At 40.3% G+C, this 20858-nt stretch overlaps 1 protein-coding gene across 7 annotated transcripts in view; it reads left to right on the top strand.

Moving 5' to 3' along the window:
• The window catches only part of ubr4 (ubiquitin protein ligase E3 component n-recognin 4), a 47849-nt gene that overhangs the window by 10301 nt on the left and 16690 nt on the right, over window positions 1-20858 (top strand). For 2 of the 7 annotated variants that reach the window (XM_034591379.1, XM_034591378.1), the window contains 46 exons: window positions 82-269; window positions 454-610; window positions 753-838; window positions 987-1156; window positions 1496-1775; window positions 2186-2315; window positions 2666-2745; window positions 3163-3291; window positions 3746-3928; window positions 4192-4314; window positions 4405-4634; window positions 5089-5207; window positions 5318-5415; window positions 5927-6084; window positions 6195-6401; window positions 6936-7037; window positions 7122-7222; window positions 7422-7809; window positions 8045-8108; window positions 8284-8475; window positions 9132-9202; window positions 9779-9926; window positions 10696-10929; window positions 11079-11249; window positions 11356-11538; window positions 11777-11935; window positions 12176-12328; window positions 12519-12746; window positions 12876-13033; window positions 13142-13316; window positions 13628-13829; window positions 14293-14456; window positions 14760-14976; window positions 15489-15705; window positions 16228-16260; window positions 16543-16606; window positions 16710-16844; window positions 17089-17263; window positions 17430-17561; window positions 17750-17871; window positions 18116-18227; window positions 18522-18652; window positions 19035-19212; window positions 19584-19688; window positions 20187-20324; window positions 20671-20839. In XM_034591379.1, coding sequence (XP_034447270.1) covers window positions 82-269; window positions 454-610; window positions 753-838; window positions 987-1156; window positions 1496-1775; window positions 2186-2315; window positions 2666-2745; window positions 3163-3291; window positions 3746-3928; window positions 4192-4314; window positions 4405-4634; window positions 5089-5207; window positions 5318-5415; window positions 5927-6084; window positions 6195-6401; window positions 6936-7037; window positions 7122-7222; window positions 7422-7809; window positions 8045-8108; window positions 8284-8475; window positions 9132-9202; window positions 9779-9926; window positions 10696-10929; window positions 11079-11249; window positions 11356-11538; window positions 11777-11935; window positions 12176-12328; window positions 12519-12746; window positions 12876-13033; window positions 13142-13316; window positions 13628-13829; window positions 14293-14456; window positions 14760-14976; window positions 15489-15705; window positions 16228-16260; window positions 16543-16606; window positions 16710-16844; window positions 17089-17263; window positions 17430-17561; window positions 17750-17871; window positions 18116-18227; window positions 18522-18652; window positions 19035-19212; window positions 19584-19688; window positions 20187-20324; window positions 20671-20839 — 7159 coding nt within the window. Of the gene's footprint in view, window positions 1-81; window positions 270-453; window positions 611-752; window positions 839-986; window positions 1157-1495; window positions 1776-2185; window positions 2316-2665; window positions 2746-3162; window positions 3292-3745; window positions 3929-4191; window positions 4315-4404; window positions 4635-5088; window positions 5208-5317; window positions 5416-5926; window positions 6085-6194; window positions 6402-6935; window positions 7038-7121; window positions 7223-7421; window positions 7810-8044; window positions 8109-8283; window positions 8476-9131; window positions 9203-9778; window positions 9972-10695; window positions 10930-11078; window positions 11250-11355; window positions 11539-11776; window positions 11936-12175; window positions 12329-12518; window positions 12747-12875; window positions 13034-13141; window positions 13317-13627; window positions 13830-14292; window positions 14457-14759; window positions 14977-15488; window positions 15706-16227; window positions 16261-16542; window positions 16607-16709; window positions 16845-17088; window positions 17264-17429; window positions 17562-17749; window positions 17872-18115; window positions 18228-18521; window positions 18653-19034; window positions 19213-19583; window positions 19689-20186; window positions 20325-20670; window positions 20840-20858 lie in introns of all 7 variants that reach the window. The other 5 variants (XM_034591377.1, XM_034591374.1, XM_034591375.1 and 2 more) reach the window with 4 other exon arrangements.

Raw genomic sequence — 20858 nt, 5'->3', positions numbered from 1 at the left:
CACATATCTTGTTAGTCTTTGCCAGTTTCTCATCTCCACTCTAAGAAATTCATATGTCTTATTTCGACTCTCTTGTTATAGATGATGACAGTGAACCCATCTTGGGACTTTGGTTTGAAGAGACCATTTCACCCACCAAAGACAAAGTAGCTCCCCCACCGCCGCCTCCGCCCCCACCACTGGAGATCTCTCCCAGACTGAAGAGCCCCAGCAAGCAGAATCCCAGTGAGAATGGCAACATCTTAGCTGGGCGTAAAGACCCAGAGCTGGTGAGGACTCATTTGTGTGCATCTGACAATATCCTGAATCAATCTGCTGCAAGTCCATATTAAACAGTACATGTATTATTATTTATTTTTATGCTAGCATACCTGTCATTAGAAATGGCTTATCCAGGTATTTAGATTTAAATATGTGACAGCACTAGCAACTCCTATTTGTTTGTTCTTGCAGTTCCTCAGTTTGGCCTCCAGCATTTTGAACTTCATCACCACCTCGATGCTCAAGTCCAGGAACAACTTCATCCGCAACTACCTGAGTGTGTCTCTTACAGAGCAGCACATGGCTACACTAGCCAGTATCATCAAAGACGTGGACAAAGATGTAAAAGGTACGACTGAAGAAAATCACAGATTGTCTATCATACAAATAATATCACATTTTTACCCTAAATTTCCCCCCTGGTCTTGTAGCCAGTGATTGCTGTACCCCATGCACTCCACTAGGTCTAATGCCTGTTTTTTTCTATACAGGCTCCTCAGATGAAGTGTTTTCTTTAGCACTGTATCACTTCAACCACACTCTGGTGACATCAGATCTTCCATCCCCTGCCTTGCAGGTAAGAGGAATACCAAGTTATTTACCAATCACTTGACAGAAAAGGAGACTTTTGACCAAACTCTGCTACGATGAACTACAATGTAGTAATAATGAGAAATTGTTATTCAGTGCCCTCATCTTATTATTGTACCTCTTGTCCTTCCCAGAGCACTCTTCTCCAGCAGTTAGGTGTTGCACCCTTTTCGGAGGGTCCCTGGCCTCTGTACATTCATCCACAATCATTATCAGTCCTCTCCAGACTTCTCCTCATATGGCAGCACAAAGCCAGTTTGCAAGGGGAACCAGATGTGCCTGAATGTATGAAAGTCTGGGAAAGGTATGGCAACCATCGTGTCTTGCTGTTACGTGCCATGGTTTCTATTCAATTAGTTTTGTTGCTAACTTCTCGAGCTGTTTTACTTTTTGTACCAATAAGTTCATTAAACAACTTGAGCTCATAGACAATGTACTGCTTCACTTTCACATCCAGGTTAAGTTATAAGACTTCAGGCTTTAGTGTGAAATGGCATTTAGTGTGAACTACCAGTGAGCTATAGCTTGTAAAACCACACCTGATTTCTAGTACTGCGTAGACTATGTATTACTTAAAGAATATTCTATCTTACACTCTCAAATTCTTTCTCCTTTCTGCTACATTTTACTTTTCTGCCGTCAGGTTTTTGGGAACATTGAAGCAACACACCATCCAGGGTTCAGTTCAGGGTGAAGACGACCTTAATGTGGAGCACCTCCAGCTCCTACTGCTCCTTTTCCATAATCTGTCAGAGCGCGGGCGGCGGTCGGTCCTCACCCAGGTCACCCAGGCCATCACTGAGGTGGCACAGGGCAGAGAGTCTCAACTGAAGGCTGTGCCCCTCAACCTGGCGCGCCTGCTGCTGGTTTTTGACTACCTGCTGCGCCATTACTCCAAGGCTCCAGTGTACCTTTTCGAACAGGTTAATGCTCATTTTCTATTTGTCAATGTCTTGTCCTGATAGTGAATTGCACAGATAATGCTTGGATGTATGTATTCGATAGGTATATTTGTGATTTGATTTTTAGCTTAAACAAGTAAAATACCACACAGAAAATACACTGATTCAATAATTAACTAATCCATAGCAAACTAAAAGAACCCTTCTGGACATGTGGCTTCAAAATAGTTATATTCTTAGTAAGTTGCTTTGGCTTAGCTTCTGTTTTCACCTCTTGATGGTAACACAGTCAGATCTGTAGTTTTCCAGATTTGATAAATTGTTGTTTTGAGTGCTTTTGATTACATTAGTTACAATATGACAGCCAAAAGTTTGTGTATAGGACTATGATGACGGGAAATTTTGCTTCTCTTCTCCATGAATATTTATAGGTGCAGTACAACCTCCTAACTCCACCATCCACTGGGCCTAGTTCTGTTCAGGACGGCAAACGCAGCGGTCTCCCACTTTACTATGGGTTCAAAGAGGTGGAGGAGAACTGGGCTAAACATTGTTCAGGAGGTAAAACCATTGAAGGCATTTTACTTTTTTAGTCACTGGCAAGAACATGTCACCATCTACAAAAACTCAGAAGCTACTTGGACCAGTTAATGCTTGCTACATTTTTTTATTATAAGTATTATCTGAGTGCTGGTTGTCTACCCACCAACTGGTAGAATAGAAAAACTTAATTAGCCATAGCGATTGCCAGTATTTACATGGCTGGCAACTACTCTCTTACCCAAACCTATTTTCATGCTGTCTGTGATCTTCTCTTCTGTGATCATCTACTTATCTGTGAAGAGGATGCTGGTGTTTTTATTGGTGTTAGATGAGAAAATAACATTTTCATGTATTTAATCCATTTTTAGATTCAAATGTTCAGCCCAAATTCTACTGCGTTCTGTCCCCTGAGGCGTCTGAAGATGATATCAGCAGACTAGATGGCAAGGTAAGAACTTTGTAATTGTGTGTGTGTGTGTGTCCGTGTGTCCGTGTGTCCGTGTCCGTCCCCATATTATTATAAAAGATCGTTTACATATTTGTTGTACCAAAGTTTCATTAGACCACATAGATTCAACAGCAAGAAAATACACGATGCAGGCACAAATGCACTGATTCAATTGCAGCACCACATGCCTTATGTATACATTTTGTTAATGCTTTATTTTGTGCACTATTGACCTTCTTTCTCATGAAAGTATTGATATATGCTATGAATTAATCAGAAGGAAGAAAGTATGTGTGTATGGCAACAGGGTGGGAAGCAACAATTGTTTATTTGCTTAAAAACACAATGTGAGCATGATATATAAATATGAAATCTATCCCTGTTCCTCACTGTGTTCAAACTCCATCATTTTCAAAGGTCTTTCCAAAGCTGTTCGGTGGAGCAGTAAAATATGAAGAACTGTATGGGTGGCTCATCTCACTCCTGGCAGCAGGGTCCCAGTTTGACACAGCAAGAAGACAGGAGAACAAGCCCATCTCTCCTATGGTGAGAGCACTCCATATGAACAAACCACTAACTGTGCCAACAGTGTAAACAAGCTCATGACACAGGTGGCATCACAGGTTTTTCCAAACAGATGTAAACAGATTTAATGAGCCATTCGCAGTTTCACTGTACCGGCTGTGTGTACTTAGACTTGCATGGCTTAATCTTTGAGACAAGCATTTGCTACTGGCAGGATTAAGCCCTGTTCACACTGAAACTGTGTGAAACTGTGCTTCATGCTTCTAGCCCTTTGTGGCGGCACCTTTTTAAGTCAATTAGTCAGTTTTTGAATGTGCTTCAAATAAAAGCATTGCAGTGTTTTGATTTTGAAAGCTTTTTATTACCACAACCATTAGAAAGTTTATTAATTGAAGCTGAACAGCAGCAGACTTCAGCTCTGACAGCAGCTAAGTGCGGTTTGTTTAACAGTGTACGTTGATTTTACTCATCACAGGAGGCCTGCTCCCTTCAGTACTACTTCCTAGTGCTGTGGAGGATCCTGGGGGTTTTACCTCCCTCAGAAGCCTACATGGAGCAGCTAAAGTCTGGGTGCAGCGATCCCAGTGAGAGTGACATCCTACATACACTGCGATGGTCCTCACGTCTCAGAGTATCTACCTACGTGAACTGGATCAAGGTCTGTTGACAGCTTATAAATATATTTTTGATCTACAAAATATATTATTTTACTTTGTTTCATGGCCAGTTTCATGATATTAACTTGTTTTTTTTTAAATAAATTTGTTGAAACTGGATGGGATGAATATTAGCATTTTTGAATCTGTGATTGCAAATCTACACTATATCCTGTACACCTGTCCTCTGTCCTCTAATGTAATGTGTTTAATCCTTTTTCATTGTAATTTTGATGTCTGACTATATCTATGCCATCACTGACAGGAACACTTGGTGAAGCAGGGAATGAAAGCAGACCAAGCAGCCTCACTAGTTGAGATGACATCTGCTAAGTGCAGTACCGTTAAATATGATGTGGAGCTAGCAGAAGAGTACATTGCCAGACAGGTAATGAATACAATGTAGTTACTGATGTGTGTATCAACTGTTCTTCAAAGTTTTTGAATTTCAGTCTTTGACGACTTTATTCCGTTGCAGATTTCCACTTTCTCCAGTGTGGACCCGAACTCCATTCTTCCACTTCATCAGTTACCCTCTCTACAAGCCATCTATACACTGGACGCTGTCATCTCTAAAGTCCAGGTTTCCTTAGATGAACATATGTCCAAGGTTGCCATTGAAGCAGATACCAACAAGTCTTCTGAGATCACAAAGAACCTGTTGCCTGCCACGCTACAGCTCACTGACGTTTACACAGCCTTCACAAGGTGAGAATGACAAACAATTGTCTGCATATAAACAAACATTAGAACAGCCTGACAATCATTGATGTACAATAAAATGAAAAGTACCAAGTGGAGCTCCTTTCCTGTTTTTCATCTCTGTTTTTAAGGATTTTATTTCAAATATTTATAATAGGAACTATGGAGTACATGATTCCATGGACTTGTTCAATTTAAACCTGGACTTTTTTCCTCCTTTTTGCTTTCTTTTTTTAATTTCATCACTTACATTTTGCAAGCAGCACCACATTGTAATACAACCATCAGGCCAAACTATTTTCAAAATTTTAAATCCAATAGGCGACTAAATGTGTATTAATCATTTTATTTCAAAGAGTTAAACCTTTAAACCTAAAACATATCTGTTTTGGAAAAGTAAGGAAATCATCCATCTGTTTGGAAATCTCTTAACCTAATCGAATAATCAAACCATGTCCAGGTCTTACCTGCTGATGAACATCCCAGAGGAAGGCGAGAACAAGCTGACGGATGCAAAGCTCCAAGGTTATGCTGCAGTTCTGTCTATTGGCTCTACTCGCTGCAAAGCCAACATTCTGGGTATGTGGAAGAATCACTCAAGAATAAATTTGTTGAACGGAACATAAGCTTTCACAACTTTCCCGTAAACTCACTGTTTTAACCCGAACTATTCAAATTAAACTTTACAGGTCAGAGCATTATGCAGAACTTGCCATCAGCAGTCCAGACAATATGCGAGACTTGGAACAACATCCACACCAATGAATTCCCCAACATTGGCTCATGGGTACGTGACTGAAGATGATGCTTTTAGCTCTGTTTAACTTCTTCCATCTTTGTTAACACCTTAATATAGGAAATAGTAAATTTACCCACTATTTATTTTCCCCTGCATTTAAAAAATAAAATAAGGAGGTATTAAGCCATTCAAAATTAATTTGTCTTGAAGGATGATGCATTTAATGTTTCTGTACCACTCAATCGTATTTTAATCCTCTGACTGAAAAGATACCCACAAAATGCTGAATCTTCACAATAGGCTATTGGTTCTGGCTAATTCATGCTCAGATTACTTGTGTTCTTTCAATATTTTTGTGTTTGTCATTTTATTTATTCATTTATTTGATTCAATATCTAATTTATTTCATATCTAGTTGAATTTAATATTGTATGTTCATTTTTAATTATAGATTTCACTGAGCTATTAAATACCTTTTAAAGCATCTAATATAAATCAAGATAAAAGTAATTGTATCAGCATTGGTTAGAGTAATAACCTGGATTGTTCTCTTTCTCAGCGAAATGCATTTGCCAATGATACCATTCCATCAGAGAGTTACATCAGTGCTATCCAAGCAGCTCACCTGGGCACACTGAGTTGTCAGTCCTTGCCTCTGGCCTCTTCTCTTAAACACATCTTACTCTCGCTGGTTCGCCTCACTGGGGACCTCATTGTGTAAGTGTTTGTCCATTCTCATTTGAAATCAGAATCCTTTAACATGTACCAAAATCCATGTGATGAATAAAGTTAATTGATTTGATTTTGCTGCACGTTTGTCTCCCCAGCACAGAGGAGCTGAATCCATCGCAGGCTGTGCGCAGTCTGCTGCCCCTCCTCCTGGAGAGCAGCACAGAGAGTGTGGCTGAGATTAGTAGCACATCACTGGAGCGCATCCTCGGCCCATCAGAATCAGACGCCTTTTTAGCTCGCATCTATGAGCGTTTGGTGACTGGGTGTTACAACATCATTGCCAATCACTCAGACCCTAGCAGGTATAGCTTGTTAAACCTGAATTAAAGGACCAGTGTGTAGGATTGAAGGGGGTTTGGGCTGAAATTGAATATAATGTCCCTAATAATCAATTCTAATCGACTGAACCTAAGAATGTGTTTTTGTTAGTTTAGAATGCATCCTGTACTGTATGTGCATAGGAAGCGTGTCCTCCTTCATGGAGTCCGCCATATTATACCTTCAAGTTTCCACCGTAGCCTACAACAAGCAAACACAACACTGGCTCTTGGGTCTTTCACATTTTTATGTTACCTGAAGGCCACTGTAGGTCCTACATGCATGGAAGGGTGAGGGGTATTCACCTGTTTGCGTTCTGCGATCAACCACTAGATGCTACATCCTACACACTGGTCTTTTAAACAACACATTTGTAATCATAACTCTTTGTTGTCTGATATTGGTGTTGGAGGTGACTGTACGCACTGAGAATAATGCATCATTGTGTGGCTCTTTGTAGCTTTTAGCTCACTTTTTTTGTTTACGTGCTTCTACATTTATTGTTTGTGTTTTTCTAGTGGTTTGGATGAGTCTGTTCTAGAGGAATGCCTTCAGTATCTTGAAAAACAGCTTGAGAGCATTCAAGTCCGCAAGGCCATGGAAGAGTTCTTCTCATTCAGGTATCTGCTCATCTGATAATTCATGAAGCATTATTACACATTTATACATGTACCATAATAATTTTGTGCTCTTAATTTTTTCAGTGGTGAGCTTGTCCAGATTATGATGGCAACAGCCAATGAAAGCCTGTCAGCGAAGTTCTGCAACAGGGTGCTAAAGTTCTTCACCAAGCTTTTCCAGCTCAGTAAGTCTACTGTCGTCAACTAATTTTAATCAAGAAAAGTACTCAAAAGGCTTGTGTTGATGGTAGAAAGAAATGGGGGTGGTATCCAACACACACTTAAATTGTTGTGTCAAAAATCAGAAATCATGACATCGGCAACCTGCAGATGCATTGGATGTCTCTATAAACTTAAATCTCATGATCGTTCTGTCGTTTCCAGCGGAGAAGAGCCCAAACCCCAGCCTGTTGTGTCTGTGTGGCTCCCTGGCCCAGCTGGCCTGTGTGGAGCCCTCTCGTCTGCAGGCCTGGCTGACACGCATGACGGCTGCGCCACCAAAGGACTCAGAGCAACTGGAAATAGTGCAGGAAAACCGACAGCTTCTGCAAGTGCTCACCACTCATATTGTACGTGACAACAGCCAGGTGGGAGAGGGAGTGTGCACCGTCCTCCTCAGCACGCTCATTCCCATGGCAACAGACATGTTGGCCCATGGAGATGGTACAGGCTTTCCCGAGCTCATGGTCATAATGGCCACTCTTGCCAGTGCTGGGCAGGGGGCCGGCCACCTGCAACTACACAGGGCAGCTATCGACTGGCTGACCAGATGGTAAGAAATCAGTTTCACAGACACGCAGATTGAATTTACATCAGGGAACTGCCTGCTTATTTTCAGCATCAGTACTCAATTTTAAGTCCCCAGAAAAATTGCTTGGTAATAGGACATAAATATTTATGGATCGTCTTTTGCATCAATTGACCTTACTCCTTAACCATGATCATGCAGAGTTAGGATTTACATTTTCAAATATATATATTTAGATTGCTTTATGTTTTCTCTGCAGCAAAAAGTATTTGACACAGAAGAATGTGGTGGAAAAAGTGAGCACAAACGTGTCCCAAGGAAAGGTAAGTTTTTATAGTTATCAGTATATTGCACCCCTTTTATAAATATTTGTATCTCCATCCAGGTGTAGTGGTGCTTAAACACTAAACTTACTTGTTTTCCTTTTAACTTATCTAAATGGAGGCTTTAGCTTTTTCTCCATCTCTGTCGTGATTTGAACCTGTGCCTTTATTTCAGCACGCAAGCATGCTGGAGTGCTCATGCCATATCATCTCCTATCTGGCTGATGTGATGAATGCCTTGCGTCAGAGCAGTGGACAAGGCACCTCAGCACTGCTGATGGAGGGAGAAGAGAAGGCCATGGAAGTGGACTCAGACTGGGTGGAAGAGCTTGCCGTGGAAGAGGATGATTCCCAGGCAGAGGACTCTGTGAGAAACCATCTGTTTAAATCTTTCCTCTTCAAACAGGGTCATGTTTTATATATTTGCAGTAAAGTGTAAAGAATATTTATTAAGACTACAACAGAAAAAACATTTATGCAGGGTTGGCCAAGTTTACCCGTTGTAATTCCAAAATTTTGTTTTTTTAATCAGGAAATAGAAAAAAGTTACTTTAAACCAGTTAAATACCACTTGTCCCAGAAAACTTGTTGAGTAATAATTTTTATGCTGTGGTGCACAGTATGTTTTGGTTATTAGTGTAGCTCAGGGACATTGCCCAGTACAGAAAAAATGACAAGACAATAACAAGACATTCAGATTCCAGGAATTATCTCCTACTTTAAAAGAAAATGTTAAGTAAAATTATTTGAATTGGTTTATACATTTTAAGGAAGCAACTCTGTGGTTTAGTTCTTGTTAGATAATCTGCAAATATTGTATTTCTTCACTTACAAAAAACGGTCTTTGAGAACATCCAATCAGCTCTGTTCATAGAGAGACTGAATAGCATAACAGTATGACATATGATAGGAGTATAAATCCCCTTGATTTTCTCTCAAAGCATTTTTGTTTGCTCGACTTCATTTCTTCCATCAGTTGTCAAATAGAACCTTCACTTTAACATGTTTGTCATTGTTTGACAGGATGAAGACTCCTTGTGCAACAAACTCTGCACCTTCACCATCACTCAGAAGGAATTCATGAACCAGCACTGGTAAAAACAAAAGAGAAGTTGGTTGTTTCCTGTGATTTCAGTTTCAATCTTGAATGAGATCATAGGTAATTTTTGTCTTCTTAAACGTTGTCAAATTAAGGGAATTTTTGCCGGCAATTGGTCTTTAGGTACAATTTAGAAAGCACAGGAAACTTTCATAGCAGAATAAAAAAGAAAGTTTTAGGTCATAAAAATCAACAAAGTTGACATTTCTTAAATCAGTGGAAACATGATTGAGCCACAGAATTTTCAAAGTGAAGAAACGACGCACAAAATATTACTAATTTGTGATATAGTTGAGTATGGAGTAAATGACAGGAAGATGTAATCTATAATAAAAACCTAACATGTGAGCAGCACATTTTAACGACTTGTTAGATGTACTCGTGTTGATTTTCTCTACATCTGTCATGTACATACACAAAGGAGCTTAAGATGTGGGCATGACAAAAAGTCATTTTTGTTTCCTGGTATATGTGCTTCAAGACTTAATATAGAAAGAGACTGTGCAAATGACATTCCTTAACAAAACCGACATATTATACACAGCCTGCCATGTTCCTTTTCATTCTGCAGGTACCACTGTCACACCTGTAAGATGGTGGATGGGGTAGGTGTGTGCACAGTGTGCGCCAAGGTCTGTCACAAAGACCATGAGATCTCCTATGCCAAATATGGCTCTTTCTTCTGTGACTGCGGTGCCAAAGAGGATGGCAGCTGCCAGGTGAGACCGAATACCTCAGGTCATCATGGGAAGAGAACAACAGCGGTAACTTTGGCTTGCAAGTCATTCCCCCATTGACTTTCATCCAGTCATTTCATTTGATCAGGGTCATAGCTAGCCCACACATGTGGCCAGAAATCATGTTAGAAATGTATGTTGTCAATGTTTTGTGTAAAGAAAAGGCAAGCTTTCCTAGTTAATGTTAAATGAGAGATCTCTGAATGTGCATGTGATAAGGAACAAACCATCAACTACATTTAACCTTCAGTTTAGTCTGATAACATGTATGTTGTATTTTGCATCTTTTTTTGTGTTTGTGATTGCAACATTTTCTTCTGTGTGATAATAGCGTGATTCACCTTTGTAAATCAGCTTTTTTTCACTTAAGTAATTGTACACATTATGAGTTGAACTATCCCACAAGGGCATAATGAAGTAAATTGTATGGATATTCAGAAAATACCATTTAAGAGTCTAGTTAATAATTGGTCCAGTGCTACCAAGTGTTTGTGATTTTAGTTTTCCTGTGAAAGCAGTTTAGATAAAATGTCTCCATTCAACAGAATCTTAGTAACAATCTTTTTAACTTTAGACTCTGTATAGTGGAGAAGCTAGTGAAAACTAAATCAAGTAATTCTAATTGTAAAGATGCTAAACAATGATGATGCTATAATATGAATATTATTATATTATATAATAATATTCATCATTGTGTGTATGGAAAATGTTTCTCTTCTCACTTCTCTACTTTGTGCTGTATCATCTACAGGCTTTGGTTAAACGCAGCCCCAGCAGTGGCATGGGCTCCACTCTCAAAGAGTCTTCTGCGTTCCAGAGCGAACTGCGAATGCCGGAGAGCGCTATCCGCCACCAGAATGCTTCACCTTCCGACAAGGGCAAGGTCACAATCTGCGACGGCAAACCTGGTGATGAGGACAGACCTAAAAAGAGCAGTGTGTGCAAAAGCATTGAGGGCTGTCAGGAAGAGTTGCTAGCACAAGTGGTGAGAGAAGATGTTTTTCTTCTCTGGGTTCATTTCTGCTCCAATCTGTGTCTGATGTCTCTTAAAGCAGTCGCCCTTTAAGATTCCTTCTACATGCTAAGCACAGTATATTCTGTGACTCACATCTTGGCTCTTGTTTTCCATGGCAGATTGGATCATCCACTGCAGCAGTCATACTGGAGATGCTCATGTTTCTCATGGAAGCCATCCAGACCAACTTCCAGCAGGCATCCGCAGTGGGAAGCAGCAGCCGGGCTCAGCAGGCTCTCAATGAACTGCACACTCAAGACAAAAACGTGGAGATGACAGACCAGTTAATGGTATGATGGTTTTTAGAGTTTGATGGAGTTATGAAAATCGCCTTGATTTGAGGAATTCTTTACCCTCTGTTGTTTCGTGTTAATTATCAATCGCTCTTTTTCTCAGGTGCCCACACTCGGCTCTCAGGAAGGGGCTTTTGAGAATGTGAGGATGAACTACAGTGGCGACCAGGGACAGACAATACGGCAACTCATCAGTGCACACGTCCTGCGGCGTGTTGCCATGTGTGTCTTATCCTCACCCCATGGCCGGCGCCAGCACCTTGCAGTCAGCCATGAAAAGGGAAAGGTAAGCTACACGGTCTAGTTAACGAAATCCCGTTGTTAATTAATGTTTCAAGCTTGCAAATATTTTCTATTTCTGCCCACTTTTATGTGCTAATGTGCTAAGTTTTTTGCTATTTTGACATTTTTTATTAGTTCATATACAAATAACCATTAAAGTTGACTTTTCTTAAGGTTTATCACCAATTTCCAGTGTTTTACAGCACCCCACAATTAATTATTCTGTATTTCCAATTTGACAGATAACAGTTCTGCAGCTGTCCACTCTCCTGAAACAAGCTGACTCGAGCAAGAGGAAGCTAACACTGACCCGTCTGGCCTCTGCCCCAGTCCCGTTCACTGTCCTCAGTCTTACAGGAAACCCTTGTAATGAAGATTACTTGGCTGTGTGTGGCCTCAAGGTTAGAAATGGATTTGATTGTTGTATCAAGTGTTATTATTTAATTTGGGTCCATTTCTACATATAATTGGAAAGCATTTGGAACAGCGTAGGTGTGGTTTTGCAGAGAAGACGAGTCCTTCATAATTGTAGATGGACATGTAGGTTAAGCAAGAATATCAAATAGAATATTTTGCATTTGTGTAACTGCTTTAGAGACCTGGTATTTGACTTTCTTGTCTTTGTTGTTTTTTTCCTCCAGGACTGCCATGTGCTAACTTTCAGCAGCACAGGATCTGTGTCGGACCATCTGGTGTTGCACCCACAACTGGCTACTGGCAACTTTATCATCAAAGCTGTCTGGTTACCGGGCTCGCAGACGGAACTTGCCATCATCACCGCTGACTTTGTAAAGGTATGTTTTAAGACAATAGGCTTGTAAGTCAGAATAATGACCTGTTAGTATTATTGTTGATGTGATTTACAATTTACTGTTGAGTTGGAGACGATCACAATTGTTAAACATGATGACTACATCATACTGATTTTTGCATGATGGGAAAATTGCTACTCGTCTTTATATAAATGTCTCTGTTGCTTCACAGATATACGACTTGTCAGTGGATGCCCTGAGTCCAATGTACTACTTCCTGCTTCCAAGTTCCAAGATCCGTGATGCTACATTCCTTTTCAATGAAGAGGGGAAGAACATTATCGTCATCATGTCTTCAGCCGGTTATCTGTACACACAGATCATGGACGAATCAAGCAGTGCCCAACACGGGCCTTTCTACGTCACAAATGTTTTGGAGATAAACCACGAAGACTTGAAGGTAAGTTTGCCAATAAATTGTACCTTCAAAATTCTGTGATGTGCTGAATGTTGTCACATTAGTAGCCGAAGATATCACTGCTCGATAAAAGGATCTACAGCAATATATCTTCTTTCTTTGTGACTCCAGGATAGCAACGGGCAGGTCGCTGGGGGTGGTGTGTCAGTCTACTACTCCCATGTGCTTCAGATGCTTTTCTTCAGCTACAGTCAGGGAAAGTCCTTCGCTGCCACAGTGAGCCGCAGCACATCCGAGGTGCAGAGGCTTTTCACCATCAACGTCAAAGGGTAGCTACTCTTCTTCACCAAACTCAGTCTCATGCTACTGCACTGGATATGGTAAATGTAATTGGCAACTATGTAACCATCTCTGTCTTTTCCCCCTGTCCTCTTAAGCTCTAACGGCGGTAGCAGTAAGATGTCACCGGCTCTGTGCCAATGGTCCGAGGTCATGAACCACCCAGGTCTGGTGTGCTGTGTGCAGCAGACGACAGGCATACCGCTGGTGATCATGGTCAAACCGGACACTTTCCTCATCCAAGAGATCAAAACTCTGCCAGCCAAAGCTAAGGTAATGTGAAAAGGGCTGCGCTGACATGGAACTGTCACTAGTAGTTTAAAACATAGTAATGAGAGTGATAAAAGAAATAAAATAGAAAAAGTTAAGAATGTGTTTCTCTGAATTAAGTGGTCCAATTCTGTTAGCATGATGAAGCTTTTTATATCTGCTAGATACTATGAAATACATAAAGTTTTGGCAAACTGGTAATATTTAACTTGGACGTTGATGAAACACAGTACCAATAAGTGACAAATGGCAAAAGTAATTGTGAAACTATTTGTATGTTTTCCCAAAATTAATTTATTCTCTGTCTTCACCAGATTCAAGACATGGTAGCTATTCGACACACAGCCAGTAACGAGCAGCAGCGCACGACCATGATCCTTCTCTGTGAAGATGGAAGCCTGCGAATCTACATGGCCAATGTGGACAACACCTCTTACTGGCTCCAGCCCTCACTGCAGCCCAGCTGTGGCATCAGTATTATGAAGCCGGTCCGCAAGCGCAAAGCAGCGGCTACCAGTGAGTGTGAGAGCAATGAAGAACAACTCTTGTTAGTCACCGGAATCATAAGCAAATGGATCCCAACATTGAAGAATAACACATAAAATGTTTATCAGAAAAATAAGTCCTCATCACAAACAGACAATGTCAGATTATTTGCCGCTGCTGCCATTTATATGTGAACTCTAACCCACAACTCAACTCAATAATGTATTAGTCTGTTGTCATGACCTCTCTTCTTTTTATTTCCAAAAAATCCATATAAATCCAAGGAGCTATTATGATTGAAAGTTTTATAAATACATATATTGCTTTTTTAGGACCATTCTCAGTGTACCCAGTAGACGGCCTGATGCTTAAGTGTTGTCTCAAAAAAAAGCTGATAGACAGTTGAGGGCTTGTTGTTGCAAGAAAAGGCGAACTTACTGTGTATGCTGTGTCCCTGGAAATGTTCATATTTTATTGTAATGTTTACTTTCAGCCACCCGGACTTCCAGTCAGGTGACATTTCCAGTGGACTTCTTTGAACACAACCAGCAGCTGACAGAGGTGGAGTTTGGGGGCAACGACTTGCTGCAGGTCTACAACGGACAGCAAATCAAACACAGGCTCAACTCCACTGGGATGTATGTGGCCAACACAAAGGTAACAACGTTTTACGATTCTGTCTTAGAAAAACTGAAAGAGACTGCTCTGCTTTTTTCTTATGGAGTGAATTACTACTGTGAGTTATGTGTGCTACATTTTTGCTATTTTTAATTAAAACCACAGATAATATGCTGCAAGTAAAAAAAATGTACAGCTAAAACTAAGTTATCTAAATAAATAACCAATGTTAACCTCCATTTCACAGTGGAGCTGTGAAGTGTGAGGTGTCATGCATGCTTGGATAGATACATTAGCTGCACTTAAACAGAGGTAGTCTTAAATCTGGTTGTTTCCTTCTAGCCTGGGGGATTTACAGTGGAGGCTGTCAACAACAACACTTCAATGGTGATGACGGGCATGCGGGTGCAAGTGGGCACTCAGGCCGTTGAGAGGGCTCCTTCCTACGTGGAGGTCTTTGGCCGCACCATGCAGATAAACCTGACAAGAGCCCGATGGTTTGACTTCCCCTTCACTAGAGAGGAGGCCCTGCAGGCGGACAAGAAGCTGTCCATCTTTAGTAAGTGCAAGAGTGGGCTGGCATGATGATATCTTTCTGCCACTTGTATAGTCTCATTCATACGCATTGCCTGTTACTCCAGAGATTATTTAAGTCATTTTTGCAGCTTCTTGATGCAAGTTACAAACATTTCACAAAAGAACTAAAAGGTCAACTTACTGTGAATGTTAGTATTTTGTCACATGTCTGTGTTATTTACATTTCCATTCAGCCTATCAATAAAATACCAAGATTCCTATATGTATGATTTGGTGTGATACTTGGACTATATTTTGAACTCCACTGATTTACCTTAAAATATGGTGTATTTTAGTTTTACTGCCTTCTTGGCTTCCCCCAAAACAGTGCAAAATGTCAAATGAAAAGTTATTTCTTATTTGTCAGAAAGGGCACATATTGATTAAATTATGAATCGGTTTACTCAGCTGCTCCCTTGAAATTGGTCACCTTTTCTGCTGACTTTTTAGAAACCATCTACTAATTCAGATTCATCTTCCTGTTTGTTGTTACAGTTGGGGCGTCCGTTGACCCAGCTGGAGTCACCATGCTTGATTCAATCAAGATCTATGGTAAAACCAAGGAGCAGTTTGGCTGGCCTGAGGAACCACCTGAGGACTTTTCCTCTGCTTCGGTGAACAATGTCTGCAGCCCGAACCTCAACCAAGGCAATGGTGCTGCTGATGGAGACATAGCCACCCCAACTACCACTAGCGGCAGTGTGCTGGAAAGGTATTTGCTTTACATTTTAGGGTTTATAAGGTCAACCCAAACAGTTTAAGTTAACAGATCTCAATCCCCTGTCGTTCAGTTAATCACACTAATGATGTGATGAGAGACAATTTTTTTGACTTTATAATAAACCAATTTTTCACTTTTAAACTACCTTTTATATAACATATATATATACGTCTGTCCTTTGTCTGTCCTGTGGCTGTATAAGATAATTGATAATCAGTCAGTAAGCTGTACTGATGTAATATACATGAATGTTGCGATTAAAACATTTTTATAGGTTCGTACCACCCACTATTTCTTTACCCTTCATGGGTGCAGCTATGTGGGGCAGGAGTTGTTGTGGATGAGCAGGTGTTAGGTTCTCTTTAGAGTATTTAGTGCATGGCTATCGTGATGTCATCTTTTCTTGCATGCTTCTCTTTTGTTAAACTGAATCATTTAATTTCACTTGTTTCTTTCTGTGAACCTCACACTTTTTTGTTCTTTTTCTTTTGCTCCCAAAAATACAATAAAAAGTTGTGAAACTGAGTCCTTATCAACCTTGGACCGGTTAGTAACTGCCCTTTCTCTGCTTGTTTGTCTGGTTTTGTGCATGTGTGCCAGTTTGTGTGTCCTTGCCTGAGACTGTGAACATGCCACGCACCATCTCCATGCTTGTACAACAAAAAACTATTGTTTTACCTTACAGCATTTATTCTTGCATTCAGTGTTGTTTTGGCATTTAGAATAGCACAGACTGCAGCAAGTTGAGATTTTGTTTTTGTTTGATTGTTAGGTCAATTTAAGGTAAAACCATCAGGAGCCGTCTGTTGATCTTGCTTCTTGTTTCAGGTTGGTGGTCAGTTCCCTAGAGTCTTTGGAAAGTTGCTTTGCAGTAGGTTCCTCCAGCGAAAAGGTAAACGAACAAAGATTATAATAGCATTTTTGAAAGAAAGTCCTGTGTAAAACTGTCTTGTGCTGAATTGGTAACTGCAAGTCTTGTTGTTGCCTCTTTGTAGGAGAAGAATAAGGCTGCAGCTTTGGAGTTAGCCACTCTACTCCTGTCCATGCCGACCCCTGCAGGTGTGCAGCAGCAGACCAAGGGACTTCTTGCCAGCCTGCACACCAGTCGAACTGCTTACCACAACCACAAGGTATGTATACATAATCACTTTGTGTACTTACACACTTTCATTATCATTCTGAATCATATTTTAATCAATGCTTGTTCATAATTTATCAACAATTCATCCTTAAAATCTATAAACAGTTTGTTCAGACACCACACTCTCAGAAGTCTGTTGTGATGCACTGAAGTATTTCGTGGTGATAGAACTGCCTATCCTCTACATCACTTGTGAAGAATTATTGTAATGCTTGAATGCTTCTTTCCATCAGGACCAGTCCTTGTTGAGTAACGCAGTGCAATGCCTAAATGGCTGCAGTCGCGAGGGGAGGGACCTCGACCCTGATGTCTTCCAGAGGCTTGTAATCACTGCCCGCTCCATTGCAATCATGAGACCCAACAACTTGGTGCATTTCACCGAAACAAAGTCATTACACCATGACTCTGGTAAGATAATATTCAGCTGATGACGAATGTTGCCCAATATTAAGGAATAGCAATGTAGTGTAAGGAGTTGAACAGCTGTTAGTTAAATGGTTGTGTGTAGTTAGGAGACTAAGTGATCCAAAAGTGCCCAATAAGAGTCATTAACATTTATCTTGTCTTAATCCAGAAATGACTGAAGATGGACACAAACGTGTGGATGGTGAAAGCTGTAATTTCATCACGCAGCTCATGAATAATTTCTGGAAGCTTCATGCCCTCAAACCAAAGAACGCCTTCCTTGCCCCTGCTTGTCTCCCTGGTAAATGCAAACATTTAGACACCAACGTTTTTATATATATATATATATATATATATATATATATATATATATATATATATATATATATATATATATATATATATATATATATATATATATATATATATATAATGAGACAATAATGTGTAGACAGTTGCAGGATCGTAAACATGTTTTCTTCTCCTAAGGCCTCACTCATGTGGAAGCAACAGTAAATGCCTTGGTGGACATCATCCATGCGTACTGCACATGTGAATTGGATTACATCAATGTTGCCTCCAAAATCTACATGCAGATGTTACTGTGTCCAGTAAGTACCAAACTTTTATCAGTGGAATTACATTTGATACAATGAGAATGAGTGTTGAAATATTAAATCATGATTTTCCAAATTTAAGGAAAGAAAAACACTAAAGTTGCTGTTGAGCCTCACCACTATAAAATTGTATTTACTTTCTTATTAACATTTTTGTTTACAATTGGGATAGTAAGTGTTAAAAGCACTATGAACCGATTATCATCAGGTAACTAATGTGTATTTAAACCTATTCCAGGACACCTCTGTCAGCTTTGCTTGTAAGCAGGCTCTGATCCGAGTGCTTAGACCAAGAAATAAACGCCGACATGTGACCCTTCCGTCTCCCCCACGCTCCAACACACCCATGGGTAAGTTTGCACATTGTTTTATAGAAAACATAAATTTACAATATAAGCTGTAAATATTACTAGATGTGAAGGCATTTTTGTGTAGTCAAGTATTACAATTTTCAAGTTCTTCTGGTATCGATATTACAAGGTACAAGATATGTTCAGTAACCAAAAATCTGTATTCTCATTACATGCCGATAATAAAACAAACAGGATTTTTAAACAAAAAGTTTAATAAATGATTGGCTGATGCTCCTATTATCACACATGGAGTCAATTCAGTAAAACTTGTTGGATCATTTCTTTTACCAGGAGACAAAGATGATGATGACGATGATGATGCAGATGACAAAATGCAGTCATCAGTGCTGACCGGAGGAGAAGAGGGTAGACAGGAGAGTCAGGAGCAGAATGAAGTGGACCACGGCGACTTCGAGATGGTGGTGAGGGGCATTTTATTCAGTGGGTTGTGTCTGACATGACTCCTGCATTGTTTTCACTGTGTGAGGAATCTGATGTGGACTTCAGTCTTCACACAGAGGAAAATAAATCATTTGAAATGTATAGCATAGTAGACCTTTTTGGATTTGTCATTTAGTCATTAGTGATGCAACATCAGGTTTTAATTTATTAAACCTGATTTAACGACAGTATCCATGTACAGCCATGTCGGCCTTAATGGCATAAATCAACCAGGTGCATCCCTGTTGTCTGGTGTATGAGTTTATTGTATCTTAAGATAAAAATCCTAGTTACAAACATTTTTCTGTTGAGAAATATGGCACAGAAACAAATGTTACAATGTTTGTTATTCTATCTCTTTAGTCTGAATCCATGGTCCTGGAGACAGCAGAGAATGTCAACAATGGAAATCCGTCTCCCCTGGAGGCTCTGCTGGCTGGAGCCGAGGGTTTCCCCCCCATGCTGGACATCCCCCCTGATGCAGATGATGAAACTATGGTAGAGCTCGCCATCGCTCTCAGCCTTCAGCAGGATCAACAAGGTACGAGGCCAGACAGTCTGGTAGTCCCGCTTCACGTTCAAACACACTGCACTTCATGGATGTGTTGAGTGGCTGTTAGTCATTATGGAGTTTTGAGTGTCCTATAGCTGTAACTTGTATGGACCTTGAAATAAAGCTAAATAATGATAATAATGCATACTAATAATAATGTAACACTTGCTAACACACAACTGAAACTGTGAAATCTTTAGATTTAACCTTAGCTTACTTCGATTTCTTGAACTCGGGTTACATTGAATTCCTTACATGTCATGTAGGTCACATATTTCCATAAATCTACATCCAAGGTGAGTTATTATCTTTGAGATTGGTATGTTGGTTGAGCTTTTCGATCTTTTGACATTTTTTAGGCAGTAGCAGCAGTGCCCTCGGCCTACAGAGCCTTGGCCTGTCTGGCCAGGCTCCAAGCTCCTCTTCACTTGATGCTGGCACTCTTTCAGACACCACTGCATCAGGTAATAAGACCATCTCTGTGATAGTATGTGATCATATGTTATACCTGTAAGCTCACAGTGGCGAGAAAATCCTTACCACAAGATGCTTACATTTTTTTGTCTTGGATACAATTTTATGTATAAAATGCCAAAGTGTAACAGTGATTGTGAATGACCACTGATCACATCCAAACTTAAACCTCATAATCTGAATCTGTTGCAAAGGTTGTGATGTTAGTCATTTTTTAATTAAAGCAGTCATTTTTAACCCTTTACACTCAGCCATAGTTTCTCTAGTAGCTGTATCACAGCTACTCACTGTTGACTTAATCTGTTATAATTATATATGACATATGTATCCATTAGATTGAACAGAAGAAAGAACAACCCACAATTGCATGTTGAATTGTACTTCATTTTTTTTTTTTTATTGTAAGTGCACAAGTGTAAACTAAGATCATGTATCCTGGCCAGATGACTGCGGCATATTTACTGCTACAGCTCTTGTTTTGATTTCAGCCCCGGCGTCAGATGACGAGGGCAGCACAGCTGCTACTGATGGTTCCACACTGAGGACCTCCCCAGCAGAGCACGGAGGCAGTGTGGGCTCAGAGAGTGGAGGGTCTGCAATAGACTCTGTTGCAGGGGAGCACAGCGGTGGGTGTTTAATTGCATACATATATTAATGCAAGATACAGTTTTTCTTAATGTCAGACTTGTATTGAAAATGTTATCTAGAATGTCTGAGTTGAGGATTATTTAATGTCTACAGACCTTGCCCTCTTTCTTTTTCTTAATGAAATATAATCTAACACCCTTCAAAATACAGTTGTCTTTAGTTTACATATAATTACACATGGTACCTCCCACACACTTCCTTTTCCCCGTACCTCAGTTTGAGGTTATGGCATCCCCATAATCTGGCATGAAGCTTAGCACTTAGGTATTATATTCAACTATGTTTCCAGTTAACTTACTTGCATTTGTGCATGCATTTGTTCAGTGTCAGGACGCAGCAGTGCATATGGTGACACGACAGTGGAGGGCCATCCTGCCGGTCCAGGCAGTGTGAGTTCCAGCACTGGAGCCATCAGTACCACCACAGCCCAGCAGGAAGGTGAAGGCTCGGAGGGAGAAGTTGAAACCGAGGGAGACATCCACACAAGCAACAGGTCAGACATCCCAAACGTG

The sequence above is a fragment of the Hippoglossus hippoglossus genome, chromosome 7 (genome assembly GCF_009819705.1).
Source record: "Hippoglossus hippoglossus isolate fHipHip1 chromosome 7, fHipHip1.pri, whole genome shotgun sequence".
Lineage (NCBI taxonomy): Eukaryota > Metazoa > Chordata > Actinopteri > Pleuronectiformes > Pleuronectidae > Hippoglossus > Hippoglossus hippoglossus.
This window is presented reverse-complemented; position numbering and strand designations above follow the sequence as displayed.